The sequence below is a fragment of the Agelaius phoeniceus genome, chromosome 6 (genome assembly GCF_051311805.1).
Source record: "Agelaius phoeniceus isolate bAgePho1 chromosome 6, bAgePho1.hap1, whole genome shotgun sequence".
In the NCBI taxonomy this organism is placed as follows: Eukaryota; Metazoa; Chordata; class Aves; order Passeriformes; family Icteridae; genus Agelaius; species Agelaius phoeniceus.
This window is the reverse complement of record NC_135270.1, coordinates 1,228,530-1,247,786: the sequence shown is the minus strand read 5'-3', so window position 1 is coordinate 1,247,786 and position 19,257 is coordinate 1,228,530. Positions and strand designations below refer to the sequence as shown.

The 19,257-nt window shown below is 41.2% G+C and overlaps 1 protein-coding gene across 2 annotated transcripts in view; it reads left to right on the top strand.

The window, feature by feature from the left end:
* GALNT18 (polypeptide N-acetylgalactosaminyltransferase 18) overlaps nucleotides 1-18,990 on the top strand; it is a 222,045-nt gene extending 203,055 nt beyond the window's left edge. Inside the window, exons 11-12 of one of the 2 annotated variants that reach the window (XM_054634743.2) lie at nucleotides 640-804; nucleotides 18,733-18,990. In XM_054634743.2, the coding sequence (XP_054490718.1) occupies nucleotides 640-804; nucleotides 18,733-18,879 (312 nt within the window). In that variant the 3' untranslated portion in view covers nucleotides 18,880-18,990. The remainder of the gene's footprint in view (nucleotides 1-639; nucleotides 805-18,732) is intronic. The other variant, XM_054634744.2, reaches the window with a different exon arrangement.
* The last annotated feature ends 267 nt before the right edge of the window (nucleotides 18,991-19,257 follow it).

Genomic DNA, 19,257 nt, shown 5'->3' with positions numbered 1-19,257 from the left:
CTTTTCCTTGTCTCTTGTATCTGTGTGTATGGACTTAGAAAATGTAAAATGAGAACAAATGCCTTGAAATGTGGCCATTCTGTTCTCTCTCATGCCTGTATCTGTCACCAGTTGCTAACAACTTTTTCTTTCTATATAGTATCTGCTTCAAGTGTGGATTTTAGCATTTGTTTGCAGAAAACCTTAATGTATCTTTGTATCTGTCCTATAAAAGACGGAGATGCTCTGAACTCCTGTGCTGCTGTTCTCTTTTATTCCCTCTCCAGTGAGGTGTTATCCTCAGATGAAACAGTCTAATCAGAGCTGATGGCCATATTCAAGCCAGTCCCAGGGGGTCTATCTTCCTCTTTGAAGACCCTCAGAAACAGAAGGAAAAACAGAAGGAAAAAGTCCCATGATGAGACAATAATCAGTTGTATTTGCATATTTCCTCTTAAATACTTAACGAATATTTAAGCAGTTAATTGTTAATTTAGACCAACTTTTAAAATGTTGTGTTGCTTCCTGCATGAAAGGAGATCCTTTCAAAGCCACCATGGGGTCAGCCTATTCAGCATATTTATCTTTGCCATTAGCTTTTGGGTGAAAGTGCTGCTTCTGTGTAGAGGCCACAAATCCTGTTTGTGCTTCCTGTTGCAGAATGTTTATTACACGAGCAGTCAGCAGCTCCACGTGGGTGTTCTGAGCCCCACCATCGACGACGATGACAACAGATGCCTGGTGGATGTCAACAGCAGGCCCAGGCTCATTGAATGCAATTATGCCAAAGCCAAGAGAATGAAGCTTTACTGGCAATTTACTCAGGTAATTTTTGCCCAGCAGCCATTTCAGAAAGTTTTAAAGCTCTGTTTCTGTGTTGAAGTGTGAGTAATCTGTTTATTAGCAGAACAGAACCAGATTTATCCTCGCTTGCTTTGCACAGAGCCAGGAAGCTCTGTGCAGGTTTAGTTTTGATCCCAATGTCAGCTACCTCAGTAGGGTACAAAACTTGTATTATATTTTCTGAGTTCACCATTAATAACTCCTAAGGCACAGCACTGTTATGGGGAGTGGGAAAAAAAGGTTATTTCAGTGGAGTCAAATGCAAAGTAACCTATTTAGGAAAGAGGAACAGAAATCTGTTTGGTTTTCTTTTAGAAGTAGCTGTCACAAATGGTGGTAGTGGCTCATTGGTGCTAACAGCCTCATAATGAGCTAGTTCTGCAGTTTCTTTTGTAAAAAGGCTCAGGCTTTTACACATGAGTGTGAGAGAGGCAGAAAGAGGCTCGAGGAAAGGCTGGGAGGTGCTTTCACAGGGATGAGAATGCTGATAGGACACTAAGGCCAGGCCTGGTGTCTGCATTCCTAACTGATTTAGAAACATGAGGGAGAGTAAAGAATCCACACAAGTTCTGGGGCTGGAAAAGGTGCTCCAACACTTAGGGAGATCACTCTGGTTTAGCTAAGAGGAAACAGCAGGGTGACTCAAGGCATCTCAGTGCTTCCACAGTGGAACACTTCCAACCACTGGAACCTGTTTTGGCTTCAGGCTAACCTATACCCTGAGGACAAAACAGGTTCCAATGGTTGGAAGCCAAAGACAGTCAAATTCTGTTTTTCAAAGAAAGATGAGTTTTTCCTAAGGTAAGTTTAACACAGTGGAACTTTGCCATGTCAGGTGCTGGCACGCTGGTGACTCAATGAAATGAAATGACATTACTAAGTCATTACATGTCTAGTGTGAGTTTGCTGCTATCATAGTTGCTCCTCTGCAGTTTTGAGGCAACAAATCTAGTTGGGTACTCCAGCCCACAGGCTGAGGCTCACCATTAAAAGCAATTTTTTCTTCCTACATTTAATTTTTCTGTAACATCCATGTGGATTTGCAAATATCTTTTCTGTCAACTCAATAATTTCTTTAATAGCCATTATCCATATCCTTTAGGACATTTGTAATACAGTTAGTATCAGTCTTGGTGCAGAAAGCATCTGGACATTAATCATTAAAGCATAGTATTAGCTTATTTTGTATTTCTACTTGAAAGTTGTCTAGGTCTTTAGGAGGTAACTCTCAAGCAATAGATCTTAAATCCCTAAGTTGGTCACTCAAGGGCAAAGTTTCAATTATATTTTGTCACAAATTTTAACACCAGTCTTTTCATGAGGGGAGCCTCACTGTATCCATCTCTGCACTTGATTTTTTTATACCATTTCTAAAAAGTATAATTAAAATTGAAGAGTATTTCAGTAACATTTTAGCATGGTTCACCTCTCCAGTGATTGCACTGTATACCCCAAGGTTTTGGTGACAATTAATGGTTTCTACTCCAGGATACTACTGCTATTTCATAATACTGATTATGTTAGATCTTACTGTGGGGGCAGGGGACAGCAGGAGAAGGCCTTGATAATTTAGCTGTTAAAATCTTTAAAAATGGGATTTAGCAGTATCAGGATTGTTGCAATTCCCTGTTCCAGCTACAATCTCTCAAGGAAGGTGCAGCACTGGTAAACTCAACTCTATGGCCTCCCTCTTCCTTCTGCAAAGGAACATCTCCCTGAGAGAAGTGAAAGCTAGTTAGTTGTTTCTTCAGGATAAATTAAGAGACAAATTAAAGAATTAAAAGTTTTCTGTTCAGAAAGGATTTTGCTAAGCCCAATACAATTAAAATGTCATTATTGCTCAATGGGGTACCTTCTGTAAGTTAGAAGAAAGTTAATGAATGTAATCAGGGCTTGCCAAGATCAGTGATGAGCTCCATTTGCAGTGCACCCATTCAGCCTGGTGAACAGATGTATTTGTGTGGCCATCTTGGAAGTTCTCTCTAAAAAGACTCTTTCCATTACATCTTGAAAGCTCTGGTTTTTCTTTTCCATATGTGCAGTGAGCAGGACTACTGTGAGTGTTACCCTGATGCTTATATTGCCTTGAAATTTGTGAACCATTAATTACAATGTAGATGCTGGTTGTAGCCTTTTGTAGCACTTTCTTTTAGCTGGAGCTGTGCTTTGACTTCTCTGGGCTCTTGGGCCATTCCATGGGAATGTCTGATGGTGTAGGTGAGTAAAAATACAGCAGGGCAAGTGGGGAATTGTGTGAGAAGGGGAGCAGGAAACAGACTGAGCACCCAAAGTAGGATAAACCAGCTGAACTGGATTTCCCTGACCAGCACAAAAACCTGCATTTTTCCTGACAGACATTTATGGTAAATTAGTTTGAATGAGGAAGCACTACAGTCTGAGAGGCCCCACAGCAATCTGTGATGGGACAGCAGTCTGGTTGATAGAAAACTGTATAGCTTTTAAAAAAAAAATATCCTTCAGGTAACATTTTGATCCTCCTTTGTACTATGTTATGATGAGTGAATTCCATATGGCAAAAGTAGAAGATGGGTTACCCTCAGTTAGGGGACTCCCTGCTTCTGTAGATCTATTAAAGAACTATTTAATTAATTATTAAGTCACATCTTTTAGATCAGAAGTATGTGTATACACACCTACATATATATATGTTGTGCATATATATCAAACTTTATTTCTTTTTTTTTTATTTTATCTTTTACTTTGGTTTTAAAATTTTAAATTCCCTGGCTATCTTCAGTTGCAGGCAGTTGGAGTCAGGCAGCCAGGTGTCCACTGCTACTTTGTGGCCAAAACTGTGGTTTGATGGGCAGGCACTTGGAGGGAATCACTGCCTCTGGTGTCTTTGTCCTGTGCAGAAACTTGCATTGAGCATTCAAAGCTTGTGGTGTGTGTTTGTATAATCAGGATCTCTCTGAGCACATTTCCATGCTCCACAGTTTTGTACAGCTGCCAAATGCAATGAGACCCAATAAAATGTAGGCTTTGGTGGCATTCTTGCTTGCAAAGCATCTTCAAGTGTTTACAACAGTAATTATGTCAAATTATGTAAATTAGCCCAGAAAAGAGTCCCATCAACTGGGTGGTGTTCAAGAATTTTATTGTTCAGGCTGTTTGTCAAGTCTTCTCTTAGAGAAATGTTTGTTTTGGAAATACTTTTATGCTGGAATGTTTTCTAGGTGTTTGATAGCTCACCTAGTTCAGTCTGTCTCATCACTTTTTCATTCAATCAGAACCAAGCCAGAGCTTCCAGCAAAAAGTGATCAGAAATTAGATAAGGCAGAGGAGATAGAGGCAAGAATTATTTGGTAGAAAAAGGTCAGAATTTTAGTAAAATATGATTTGAAACATGGTCTCAAGGAAGCTGCTTTGGCATCATGAAGCATGAGGAAAGCAAAACCTCAGGCTGTGAGCTGGTTTTGGCCAGGAGCAGGTGCAGCCACTGCTGGCAGCAGCAGCAGCTCCCATGGAACCAAGGGCTGGGACAAAGCACCAGCTCAGCAGCATTTCTCACTGTCCCCAGTGCCCAGAGCTCAGTGTCACTGTCCCCAGTGCTCAGTGTCTCTGTCCCGAGAGCTCAGTGTCTCTGTCCCCAGAGCTCAGTGTCACTGTCCCCAGTCCCCAGAGCTCAGTGAAGCTGCTGGGACTGCTGCAGTGATGGTGCTACAGGGTCTGGTCGGTGGCAGAGAAGGGGCTGTGGGAAATGAAGGCCAGAGCACCTGGGCAGGTGAGGCCTCAGGACATGTGTTGGTACAAACTGCTTGTGGCCATCACATCAGTCCTCTGATAGGATTAGGTTTGTTGATGTTCTGGAGAAGCAGTACATTCTCAGTGCTGCAGCCAGGTTTTTCAGAGAACAAATCCCAAATTTGCAGGATTTTAAGAAGTCTCTCAGTCTCCAATCTGATTTTCCAGCTTTGTTGCTGATGCAGAGTCAGTTGCCTGCCCTACAAGTGAACTTTGTCTCTATGTACCTCACCTGGGTGGCAGTAGATTAGTTGGAAAGTTCATTTACCTCGTTAGGGCTCCTCCAGAGGCATAGCAAAGGCAAAAGGGGAAGTTTTTCTTTAATTACTCTTTATCATGAGCTGTCCTGTTTCTGTTCAGTTGGACAGGGATGTGACCATTCCATTCTAACCAGACAAGCCACGCTCTCACTTTCTGCTGTTGTGAGAAATGCCACAGGGGAGAGCTCTGTGTAAAAAGAGGCAAAAGAAAGGACACCAGGCTGAGCTACAAACTTGGGATCAGTCATTTACAGCTGTTTCATACTTAGTTAATTTCAGTAATTCCACTTCCAGTGTGGTTGCCATAGAAAGGTAGGAAGAATCTGCATCTCTAGGGATGGGCACTCACCACATCCTTCCTGGGAGGGAGAAGATGTGCAGGGCCTGCTCTCAGCACCCTCCTGTTCCCATATCTTCTGATAACATTGCTTGTGCATGGTGTGGAGGACTGTGATTCTAGTCACTGCTGAAGGTTCCCACAGGATGTCTTCCCATTCATAAATGCCTGGAGGGAGTGGTTTATGCTATGGCCAGAAATTGTAAATGAAATTTGTTGCTGATGGCTGTAGTTACAAAATGTATTTCTTAAATGTCATAGTAGGAATTGCTTGGGAAGGAAAAGGGAAGACAGACCAGCATATTAATTACTGAGTTGTTACAGGTATTCCTCAGATAAATATGATGATTTAGATCTTATTTAAATAGGTGTTAGATAAGGAGGTCTGTTTAGCTGTATAAAGAAACAATAGACCTTAAAATTACTGAAATTACATCTCGTTCCTCCTAAAGGCTTTTGCCTTTAAATTTCTCTTACCCACCTTTATCTAATGAAAATAAAGGGAGTGCAGTGCTAGGTTACCCAGTGTCACAGCCCAGAGAAGCAAAGGAATGCAGCTGCACAGCCAGATCAATCTGGTGGGCTGGGGAGCAAGCAGAGGATCTCTGTACCAATTTCAGATGCCCCCTTGCTGAGCACACAGCATGCAGAAGCAGAGCCCAGCACCATTACAGAGCAGCCAAATTGTGATGTCCACTCCTGTTTGCATCCCATCCATTAGCCAAGGACACCAGCATACAAGAGGGATTCAGCTCAGCAGAGCTCTGTGTGTCTAAGGGAACAGTGGCCCCCATCCCCTTCATCAGATTCTTCCACTGTGAGAGCCACAGGCTGGCAAAGCAGCATCATTGATTTACAAGGAATTTGTATTAATGTGGTATTTCTAATACTCTCAGCATGTCTCTGTAGCTTAAGCCATGCTGTACTGCTACAGAGCTGTGTGATTAGGCAGTGCTGTTTGCCTGGCAGCTCAGAACAGAAAGGGATGGTGATCCTGTTAAAAGAAATTCAGACTTGGATCCTGCAGGAGAAATATAAAGAAAAACAGAACCTAATTATTCCATTCAATGAGCCAACAGACCAGGTTAAGCCCTGCCTTTTAGTGAGGCAATCTGATTTTTAAGTAACCAGTGTTGCCAAGTGTGGAGTTGTGAACCTCAGACATAAAAGAGCACTTCCACAAACCCCATGGCTCAGTGTTGGTGTAGAGGCCCAGTGCATCAGCAGCATTTCTAAATTTAGGTCTTCTTTGCTGATTTTTTTTCTCAAATACTACCCCAGCTTGCCTGTACTTCATATTTGAACTAACTGGATAACAGCAGAAGGTGTGAGAGCTGGAGGATGAGGCAGCTGAACCATTGTTCTGCTTAGACATGACAAAACTGTAGTTCATATTTCAATTTGCATTTTTCTCTCATAAATTGGTCCCTAAATGTGTAACTTAATATTCTTGTCATATTTCAATATGACAATATGAATTTTAAAAGAGGTGCATTAAAATATTTCTTTTTTATTCATCATGGACTATGTCTTACTAAAAACCTATAAACATTTTTAGTACCATTTCTGCAGAATGGAATGGAGAAGTACAAAAATTTAAATGCATACAGGCTTTCTCCATTTTGACTGCAACTTGACCAATACTTGACTGCAAATGTAAATGCTAAAAACATGCAAAAAATATGGAATAGAAATATTACTATACAATATTGTGTTTTAAAAACTGAGGTTAGATTTGCTTGGCAGTTATTGCCAACTGATGCTAAATTTCCTTGTTAATTATTGCCATAGCTAGTGGTAACCAAAATTTCATTGTATCAGTTCAGTTTTCTATTTGGAGTAATTTTCTAGCAGAAAGTTTGAATCTTTGCAAATTGATGTAGAACTTGCCAGCTAGAAAGTTGGTGTGGAATACAGCACTAAAACGAGCTTTTAGTGGGTGCATTTCAGATCTTTTCTAGCATATCACATTATGCAGTATTTACTCTCCTGAGAACCACATTTAAGCTCCAAAGACACTTGTGCTGAATTAATTTAGAAGAAAGTTAGCACATACCCATGTTTTTCGTTCAAAACAGATACCCTATTTGCATATTTTAGCATCTAATTTTAAATACCACATTTATTTACAAAGGAATTATTTGTTCGAGTTGCACACGATTCTTCCTCGTTTCAGCTGTCCAGATAGGTTGCATCCAGCAATTGCAGATGACAGGTGCTGCCAGGCTCTGCAGGGCATTGTCCTGTCAGGCATGCAAAACCATGGCCAAATCCAGAATGGCTCCTGCAACCTGAGTGAGAGCAAGCGAGTGAAGGGCCTGAGTGTCAGGAGATCTGAACTCTGCTTTTGGTTCCTCCTTGGCATCACCACTCTCTGCTTGGCCTCTGCATTCCCAGCTGTGGGAGGGATGGAGGGAGTTTTGCTGTAATTATTTCTAAATTCCCAGCTGAAAACAAAAGTCTGATATTGGAACCCAGGAAATTCCTCTGGCTGCCCTGGATGGCTCGAGCCCCTGCCCAGGGGGCTCAGAGACCCTGGCACAGAGTCTCAGACCCCTGTGCCTTGGGTCTGACCCATAGAAAAACAATTACCAACCTTTATATGAAGAATTAAAAGTCAAGAAAGTTAAAGTAGAATGACAGTGAGTTTATCAGGGTGAAAAATAGATTTTTGTGGTTTTTAGAATGGGGATTCAGAGTCCCAAGATGGATGGATGAATTTGGGCGTGCCTTGTCCTTTCTCCTCCTTCTTCTTGGCCTTCATCTTCTGCTGTGATGCTGGCACTTTTGGATTGGTTTAGAGTAGAAGCTCAGTGTCTAACACAGGTGATAGGTATTGGGAAGTTATTGTAAATAATGTACATGTAGTTTTTAGTATAAAAAGATAACACAGCCCCAGGGGCAGTCAGTGTGCCTCTGTCTGTCCTGCTGAACAGACCTCGGCAGGCCAGAGAAAGAATTTTATAGATAAGAAACCATAAACAACCTTGAGAATGAGAACTGAAGAGCTCGGACTCCTTCGACAGCCGGGCTGGGAAAAGAGACTTTTTAACCCATCTCGGGGTCACTGTGAGCAGCTCAAGCCCCAAGACTCTGTCCCTATCAAGTCAGTAAAAGTTGCATCTTTACTCCCAATGGAGACACAAGCAGGATGTATGTAAGCAAGATCTGGCCACCAATAATCGTCCACAGTCTGAGTTAAGAAGATGAGAAAAATGTTCCTTTGGAAATCAGCTAAATCAGGATGAAAAAATTGACAAGAAAAGACTGTTTGTTATTCAGTGAGATGATCAGGCATCAAGCCTGGTGTCCTGAAACCAAGAGTGGTGACACTCAGTATATCAGACAAAAAAAATAGCTTCTTTTATTACTGTCTGAGCAAACTGCACAAGGTTTGTGCTGCAGCAGCAAGGACATTACTGTCCCAATATCAGCTATAATCAGATTTGTGGTGGTTAGTGGTGAAAAAGCCATTTTCAATAACTAGACACTATGATCAGAGTCCCAAGGAGCTCAGCCTAAATTCCATGTTAGAATATGCAGATCAATTGAAATACTGGTGCAAATTCATTTCCTAATTTTCTTCACTTTGCACTCAATTTATTTCTTAGGCCCTAGAGACTGGTGTAATCATAAGCATATAATGATAATGCAAGTAGTTCAGTTTCTGGGTTAAAATGCATTAAGCCTCCTTCTTATGAAGCATTCAGATTAGAGAACTTAGATTAATTAAATACAACACCCACACAAACGAAATAAAATCATCATTCAGTATTTTGTTTTCCAAGGGAGTTATTTCTCACAAATAATCTCATCTAAACCCCATAAACCTTTGGAAGTCTGTTAACATGTCTGGGAAAAATATAAAAATCTTGGGTTTCCTAGTTGTGCTGAAAGGAGTTTCTCATTTATCTGGCTGAAGAAGAGTACCTAGGTATAACCTATGCTAAGGCTGGTAAATAGCAATGTGAAGTTGTGTTCCTCACATCACTTGTGCTATATTAGGACAATATTTTCATCCTTGGAGAGAAAAAGAGAAAGAACAAGGCAGTGAGGTGCTCCTAGGCATGAGCTGCAGCTGCAGGATGTGAATGTGTATAGGTTTGGACCCCTCACTGTCAGCAGGACATGGAGATGCTGGGAGGTGCCCAGAGCAGGGCAGCAGAGCTGGTGACAGGTCTGGAGCACGAGGCTGAGGGAGATGGGGATGTGGTGTTTGTGAGGGTCCCCAGGACGAGGTGAGAGATGAAAATCTGACTCCATGTTCCCAGAGGGCTGATTTATTATGATAGGCTATGCTGTTATTCTATTCTATTCTATTCTAGAATGCTATACTAAAACTATACTAAAGAAAGAGAAAGGATCCATCAGAAGGCTTAACAAGAATGAATAATAATAAAAACTTGAGACTCCTCAGAGCCTCAACACAGCTGGACCATGATTGGCCATTAAATTAAAACAATTCACATGGAACCAATCAAACATTCACCTGTTGGTAAACAATGCCCAAGCCACATTCCAAAGCAGCAAACACAGAAGCAGCCATCAGATAATTATTGTTTTCCTTCCTCCCTGAGGCTTCTCAGCTTCCCAGGAGAAAATCCTGGGCAAAGAGGATTTTTCAAAAAATGCCATGGTGGCATGGGGGTGTATAGTCAGAAGAAAAGGAGGCTCCTGGGGCCCTCATTGCTCTTTGTGAGGGGAGGCTGTAGCCAGGTGGGTGTTGGTATCTTTTCTCAGAGCTAGGAGGAGAGGAAATGGCCTCGAGCTGTGCCAGAGGAGGTTTAGATTGGATATCAGGGAAGGGTTGTCAGGCAGGGGAATAGGCTGCCCAGGGAAGTGGTGCAGTCCCCATTCCTGGATATTGAAAAGACACCTAAAAGTGGCACTTAGGGACATGGTTTGGTTTGGTTATGAAATTGATAGTGTTGAATTAATAGTTGAACTCAATGATCTAAAAGGACACTTCTGTAATTCTATGTACCACAGTGATACTACTTTTATTAAAACCAAATAGGAAGGCAAAACCTAGGAATATACAATTTGCTGCATCACAGATCACAAAATTAATGAAGTGGATTATTTACCTATTCCAGAAGACTGTCCCAGGCAATGGGCAGTGCTTGCAGTTTCACAGAAATGAGCTGTTGTGAGCCAGCAATTCACTGTAAGTCCAAGAGGAGGATTTCCTTCTTGACCCCTGATTTGCTCTCTTGGAGAAGATTGAGGCTTGATTTGTCTGAATGATCATCTCAGCATGCCTAAAAAGAGCTATCAGCACTCTTAAAATTAACTCAGCCATCAGAAACATCTAGTCAGTCACTGAACACTGATGTCTGAGACAGGGAATTCAACAGGTTTCCTGTACTCTGATAAATCACCAATAGCTGTAGCAAATTTTTAACCTAACACTTATTTTTTCCTTAGAAGCTTTGTTCACCAGTTCCTCACTGCTATTCACAGGTATGCATCCTTTGGAATGCTAAAGGCAGGTCCCACTGATGTCCATTCCCCTACTAAGCAAAGTCCTGGTTTTATTTCATATTACTGTATTTTGTAATTCCCCACCATCTGAACAGTCCATCGCACTTCAAAACAGCTTTGTTGCCTTCCTCTGTCTTACACTTTGAACATCTTGAAGCAGGCCTAGATCACAGCAGATAAATCAAGCCTGAGTTGTTTGCAGAAATAATTTATGTAATCTCAGAATGAAAAAGGTAACTTTTCTGAGAGTTTCACAAAATGCAGTACTAAAACAAATAAAGCAAATGTCTCCAGCACTCCTGGTTTTTTCTTGGTTGTATCAAGGTATTGTTTCACTACAAAAGCAGCTGTTGCATGGCACAATAAATGAAAAGATAGGAAAGAATTCTGGATTTAGTTAGAGAAGAGTTACCCTGCAGAAAACATTGGGCAAAGCATTAACTTGGGATATTTTCCATAGGTTAAGTCTCACATATGACTCCAGAAGTGTTTAAAATGCAGGATTTGCCTATATCCAACTCTTCTACTAGAGGGAGTATAAAATGTAGCAGTTGTTGCTGTGAACTGACATAGTTTAGAAACACATCTTAAGTTCTAATTTAGTGCTTGAGTATCAGAGCTGGAGCACAGAGTAGCCAGTGAGCCCTGAATGTGGTGGGTTCTGCATATGGAGGTTTCTGAGTGCTGCCCAGTAGCATAAGCAGGCAGATTAGGGCAAGGGAGGACACAAAAGACAAGTGTGAACATCATCCCCTTTAGTGATGAGGAAAATAAAATCAGAAATACCCATCTGTGAATCATCCCCCATCAGCATGCATCTCTGCAGCTTACTCCTTCAAGTTCCCAAACAGGCAGTTCTTGCTGAGTGCTGGTAGGGGTTGCTCAGGACAGCTGTGGTCAGAAAAGCCCAGCACAGCATCCTCAGCTGCAGGGCATGGAGCCAGTCCTTCCTTTTCACAAACGGCTTGCTAGGCAACCCTGGCTCTCAGAGCATCAACACAACCCAGCATCATCTGGGTTTGCTGCCCCATAAAAACCAACAATGCATGCAGCTCTAAGTTCTGCATTTCCCATCATTATCAGGGCCATGTAGGGATAAAGGATTCCCTTTTTAATCTGCTTTCCACTCTGCCACAGCCACCCCCCAGCCCTGAGACAGTGTTCAGTAATTAATTACAAAAATCTCATCATACACCTAGAATAGCTGTTTCTGCGTGTTTTTCTAGCATGTCAGGAAGATTTCCTGGCCCCTGCTGATTGAGTAATAATTCATGTTTACTTTCTGTAAAATATCTTAGTCTGGCTAATGTATTCTTCTCCAAAACTTCTGGTTTTGTAGTCTTATCCCAATTTTCTGTAGTGAAACACATTTCCAGCTGTGATATCCTGAAGAGCTTCTTGGTATTTCAGTAAAGGCTTGAATTTAATTATTTTCAAGTTATTATTTTTCTTAATCTTGCTATTACCAGGACTGCAACCTGTTATAAATCTGTGATAATTTTTTTTATATGTGGAGAAATGTTAGTGATAGGTATAGATCCACGTGTTCCATTTCTGATTTTTATGCTGCATCTCTCTAATTTCTTTTCTATTCTAATTACATTCTCTGAATGAAGCTGCATTTCCTTGTGCCAGGTTTAATTGCTTTTATTTTAAAACCTTAATTAACAGTATAGTGTATTTCTACATCCTGGAGAGAGTAAGCAAATCAGACCATCCAGTCTAGAGTAAAGAAAACAGAAAATGATTGCACAGATGTCTAGTTATTAAATCCTGCTCTGGACATGCAGATGAGGCTGCTTCATTTGATTTGTCACAGCTGCAGTATTAAAAATTTAGTGCAGCATTAGGAAAATGTAGCATTTATGATCATGTAAAACCTGAACACTCAGATGTCTTGGGAAAGGAATGAGACAAAATTGTGATGCAGACATTGAAGCTGTGTAACTGTTGAATGGTGTGCCTAATCCCTCTGTCAGAGGATGTTTCACAGTGTTTACACACTGAGTACCAGCAAGTGGATGTCAGTGCTTGGGTGGCTACCTGACAACAGAACTGGAGTGCAGGAGGAGGGAAAGAGTTTACATTTCCCTTAAGAAATGGTTTGGCTGATCCCTACTATAGCACTACTTAAGTTTACATTGTACATCATAATTAGTTTTGTTTAGTACTGGAAAAATGAATTCAGATTTTAAGTGAGTCTTGTAAAAATTCTCATGTGCTTAGCTACCCTTTAAACAAAGATCCAAATAGCTGAACAGATAACAATATATTTTTAATATATAAACCTGCTGTATATGATACTTCATATACATAAAAGCAGTTAAATGCGCCTCATTTTCACAGTACTCATCTAAAATATATTAGGAAGCATGTGTTTGAGTAAGGGCAGCTGTCAGTATACTTGAGTGAGAAATATTTGAATTAAAATAGTTCAAGTTAATTGATGAAACATTTGAACAGGAAAGGATATGTTAAAGAGCCTGCTTTACTTCCAGCACACCTGTTAGACAGAGAGTTGGAAAATTTGTCATACTTCTTTGCATTCAAGAAGAGGTTAATTCATTTCCTCTATGTTATATATATCTGTGTCCTTTATACAGCTAAAAAGCAGAAAATTTAAACTGAATAATATCATCCAGTATTTCTAAGAAATGGGCAATACTGAAAATGCATAAATTACTGGATGGGATAAATTATTCCCTTCTTCCTGTGAACATTTTCTTATTGCTTCCACATCCATACAGAGGTGAATCACACGGAGGAAAAAAATATATATATTTTTTGTATAATTTGAGTAGTTTTCTTTAGGTTTAAATTTGGTGTACTAAGAGTCACTGAAAATGTAGCCCAGTATTCCTGGGAAATGCACAAGGAGATCAAGTGTTCTGTTTGAAGTGGAGATTGTCTCATACACCTCACCATAATTCTTTGATTCAAATGTATCAAAGCAACAGCAAAGATTAGAGTTTCTGCCTCAAAGGCAGAGTGAACATGTAAATATTTGAGGTCACTGGTTGAGGTCCACATAGAAAATTAATAGACTGGAGAATGCAGTGATCTATACAGTGTATGTGATAGGAGGCTGGATATACTTATTAACCTTTAAGGACCTTTTTCTGAAAAATCCAGGTTTAGGCAAGCATGTTTTTTCTCTTTCAGGCAGAATAACAGGAGCTTTAATATGATGAGCAAAAAGCAGGTGTAAACTCTGAAAGGAAAAGTGTTCCCTTTAAAGTAAGTCCTTAAAAACAGCCATCAGTCTGATTTGCAGTAATGCTGACAACCTCCAGCCCTCATCCTTCTTCTCTGCAAGTGACCGGGCCTTACAGAGTGATCAGGTTTGGTACCTGTGCATCTGCCACCCCCAGTAAACCAAAACAGATCCCATAGAACAGTTCAGCAAAAACTAGCCTGTCTAAACTGTCTGATTGCTTTGCACAACTTTGTACTGCAAGGGGTTGCAGGCACAGCAGATGGTGTCCTTAAATGCCTGGCACTGGATAAATTCTGCTTTAGTGAAGGACTGGGAAGGAACCCCCTTCCATCCAGTAGAAATGCAGAAAGTGCAGTAACTCTGAAGGAAGCCAGAAGCGTTGCTTTCCACTCTGTGTACAGGATGTTGACTTGGGACAGTGTTAGCATTAGCAGTACACTTACAAATCACCCAGTCAGCCTTCTGTGTGTCTGGGTACCAGCAGGAGCTGAGAACATTTGTGTTTCTCACAGGAATTGCTTCAATTTGCTTTGCAAAAACCATGCAGTTCCCAGTCAAACCTGTTAGTGCTGACACGTTCAGTCCATTTTTTACAGAAGAGTTGACCTGGATGCTTATTTATCCTCTTGAGACTCCTTCTGCCATTGAGCTGTCTCTCATCATCAGTGCTCTTAATCCTAATTCTGTTCAATTGCCCACAATGCCTCTTGAAACTTCTTTCAGTCTACAGAATTATGTTTAATGTTTCATGCTTAAAGACATTACTCTAGGCTATCAAGTTTTGCCTTTAAATTGGAAAGTAGAGATCTTGCCTAGAATGGGGGAAGGAACCCAGATGGGCATCTCTCCTTTCAGTGAGCATGAAGTGTAGTAACACAATAAACCCTTTTGCCAAGCATGCAGTAAATCCAATTATGAGAGTTTTATACAAGTCTGGATAACTGCTTACTATAAAAAAGGCAAAAAATAATTCACTTAAAGGGCACCTTTGCTTGCATTTGGCTTTAGGGTTCCAAATGCTAATGATGGCAACAGACTGCAGAAACCATTCAGGAATGCTGGAATTTGGAGGCCAGGCCAGTTAGAGGAGCACAAGACAGTGTTAGCTTTTGATGCCTCAGTCCTGCCTGCTCATTTTTTTCCTGGAGTTACTCAGTTTGTGTGCTTTAATCCTTACACAGCTCACTAGTTCAGGCTTTGCAGCCTGTATTAGGTGCACTGTCAGCAGTCCAGAGCTGACAGGACAGTACCACTGTCCCAGGCTTGGATTGGGCATATGAAGGGGTGAAGACAAACACAGTAAGTAGAAAAATAACAGGAAATTTTAAGTAATGTGTGTGAATTGAGTATAGAAACCTTCCTCCCTGTACTTCAGAGCAGTTCTAAAGCCAAAGCAGAGGCAGAGCTGAACCAGGCACTGCTCTTGTTCCTCCCTGTCTGTGTGGATCTGAGAGCCAGCCGTGCTCATCCTGCCTTTCTTCCTTGCTGCACCCCAGGCCATTGCTGTAGGACACATTCAAGGCCCTGTGCAGAGGAGAACAAGTGGCTCCGTGGGGGTTTAAATGATCTGCCCAGTGCCCTGAAGAGCTGCTGTGCAGGTGAGCTGGGAGTGCTCATCCAGCTGTGCTGCAGCCCCGTCCTCACACGTTCACCACAGCTGGATTTCACCAGAGCCCCCGGGGCAGAGTGCAGCCACTGGCTTTCAAAACACTTGCAGAATGTTTGGGCCTAACTCTTTGGGGAGGATTTAATTTTCTTAATGACTCTGAGTAAAGTGTGCACTGCACCCACTCTGAAGGCTGAAGCAGTGGCTCTGCACAGGCCTCTCATCTCTTGGAAACAGAACAGCTTAGCTCCTCACAGGGCTTGAGCCTTCACATTTCCCTTTTGTGGTTAAAAAAAGCACATCTTGCTAGAAGCATCTGTGCTCCCTGCAATACTCAATTCACACACATGAACCACTACTTAATTTTGGTGTCTCTTTGTATTCCATACAGCAGCTCCAATGTACTCAGCTGGCTGGTTTTCAGTAGCCAATGCAGAGCACTTTCCCCACATCAAAAAGAGCTTCCTTGGCTTTAATCTCCCAACTCCCTTGTTTCTGTTAAATAAAAGCCAGATTTTACATGAGGGCACTTCAGAGAGAGTGAAGGAGTGTGAGGGGGCTTTTAATATGGTTTTTTGGTTGCTTGTTTGTTTTGTTTTTCCTTAGGAATGGTTTACACTTAGTTTGTGTAGCTGCCTGTATTAGTGTTTCTCATGAACACATTTACTATAACACCTAGGTCTGCTCTACAAAATTTAGAAAAAAGGAAAAAACGTTGTCTCCACAGTGAACATCCTCCTTCCTCCACCCCCAAATCCACGTGGCATTTCAGCCCATTCAAGTGAAAGAAACCCTTAACCACTGACACAAATGGGAATTAAGCAGAAAAATTCCAACTCCTCATGGCAGTCTTTAAGTTTTAACCCTGTGCCTTCCTCTACCTAACAGAGCTCCAAGTGCTGTACTTCACAAAAAAATGGAGAGAGGGAATTCTGTTCCTATTCCTATGCCAGTAAATTAGAAATGACAGGAGAAGCCTAAGAGTGCCATGCACAGAGTCATATCCCAAGTCCAGAAATCAGGCAAATAATGGACCCCAACTAAGGTAGTTTTCTAACAAGACAAAGTGGGACAACTTTCCTCAGCTTCAGTGCAGGTTCCGAGCTGAGAATGTCTCAAGCACCAGAAGTCGGATGAGAGACAACCAATAAATGGAAGATGCAAAACTGCTTTACATAGCTAACAGCGACACGAGCACCTCCAGCATCAGCTGAGAACACAGGGAAGTTCATCTTGATTTTGGCTTTAGGCAGAAACACTTGTAAGGTGTAATTCCCAATTGCCAGTTTAAGCCAAGAGAGCTGAGCCTGGGTGCCATGCAACCCTGAGTCTCCCCAGTGGAAAACCACACTCTACAGCTTTCATCAAGGATAGAAATGTTATTCTGGAAGAAAACAGGATAACTGTTCCTTTCACAATGATAAAATATCCATTACCTCAGAGTTTCACATGTGAAAAATCTGGTTCAGAGCTCATTAAATTAACTTGGAGAAAAAAAAATCAACCTCACTACAGTGATCTCTAGAAGGCCAAAGTAACAAAGGGAATGGGGGAATGAGATTAGTGGAGGGGATAAAGTGTGAGTGTCTAGGATAAGACAAGAAATGGCATATAATACAGAACTGAAAAAATTTTCATCTTCGTTTCTTCAAATTTCTTGTATGTCATGCAGTGTTATTACTTTTGGATAGTTTGGAGTTTATTTTCCCACCAGGCAGCCAAATGTAACTACTGTTATTAATACAAATGTCAATAACAGTTACACAGCAGTGGGAAAATACAGTTCATTCAGCATTTCATTATGGAGGTGTATTAAATGCCTCTGCAAGCCTGTCTGTCTGGTAAAGTAATCAGTGGGAGTTTTATCAAGGCTGCACATAGGCCTACCAGGAGGATTTATGGGAGCCACACGTTTCAAATTTTTGTGGATTATTCTAGAAATGTCCCTCTTGTCCAAAGCTATATTTAAAATGTGGAGCTTTCAAACCTAATTCTGTATTTCATTAACCAGGCCCAAAATGGTATTTTAGAAGTCCCATCTCAGAGAAAGTTCTCGCTAAGCATTACTGGTGGGATAGGAGGGGACCCTGAGCCACCTGTGTGCATGAAGCAGAACCTGCCCTGAGTGGCACAAGCTGCCCCTGGCTGGGGAACAGCACACAGCCTTTCTGTGGGGTTTGTGCCAATGTCCTTCCACTTTGTAATGACTTTATAATACAAGGGACAACACAGACTTGAACAGAGCTATGAGGTGGTGGGCTTTTGCATGGAATTGGGTATTCAGTTTGGGTTTTTTACAGAAACTCTTTTTTCCCATCGTACCTATAAGCGATTTGAATGCTTCTGCTTCTTCCATGCTTCAGGTGTACTAATCTGCACCAAATCCTTTCTTTGATTTACAGATTCAGCCAGTGATTCTCTACACAAGCCCAAGGTCCTTTTTAGAGAAAGCCACTTTCAGACCTGTGTGCAATTTACTCTACTCTATCTCCATGTATCTTGGGAGAAACCTCCCAGACACTGATGTGTACACGTTATCTGTTGCCTTCCTTAGACAGGAGAGAGGAGGAGAGAACCAACTGAAAATAGATTTCAAGAGGGGGAAATGTAATTTATGTCACCTGCATGACAATTTAATTGTAATTGAGGTCTATAGGTTTTTGTGTGATAGCAGAGATTTAAAGCTTGATGCAACTCAACAATGAAGGCAAGGCTTTAATAAGGCAGCATTAAGCTGGGCATTGAACAGAATCAATACTGAGAATTAGCAAGAAAAGATTATAAAAGACATTTCAGTATTCAAGGAAAAAACAGTTTTTGCATTTGATCATTTATGCAGCATACCATGGCTGTGTTTTGCCTTATTTTGGTGTTCAGAAGTGCAGCAGAACCACAAAATCAGGGAACTCAAGCAAACAGGAAAGCTTTTGGCTTTTTTATGGTTAAAATGCATGGGTAGAAACACAGCTCCATTCCAGAAATCCCATTTGCTGAAATGGAAACCAGGCAATTGAGACTATTGCAAACTGCATCAGAGATTAAACCAGCCTGCAACAAAGGAACCTTCATTCCAAATCCAGCAAATCCTCACCTTGTCTCTAACTGTAAAGGTTTTCACAGTAGATGGACACTGGAATGTTCTATAACTTCTGTTACCCCGCAGGAGCAATGCAACAAGGTCAGTGTTTAACACAAACCCCTCTTTTTCTTTTTCTTCTTCTTTTTGCCCCAATCTCTACAGGGAGGTCCTATCCAGAACCGAAAATCCAAGCGCTGCCTGGAATTGCAGGAGAACAATGAAAATGAATTTGGATTTCAAGTGGTCCTTCAGAAGTGCACTGGACAACGCTGGTCCATAACAAATGTCCTGAGAAGCTTGTCATTATAGCAGACTAAGTTTTGTACCCATTTCTTTTGCTACTGTGTAGCAAGTACTGCATTGTCGCCTGCTGTACTGTATCCCTCCCGCTCCCTGTCCCCCCAGCTCCTTCTCTCCCCTTTTTGTCTCTGATTTGATTTTGTGAGTGTGTGGAAATAGGGTTTGTGGGCTGGAAATAAGAAGTTTTTATTTCACCATGATGTTTTCACGACATTTATAGAGATGCTGAATGACAGGTGACGGGTAGGCTATCCTGAAATATTTTACAACTGTAAATATTAAGCAAATGGAGAATATTTATATCTCAAACTTTTATTGAATAAAAAAGCCCAAACACTATTACTGGGTAGGTGTCTCCATGGAAATCAATTTGGAAGCTAAGTGCTG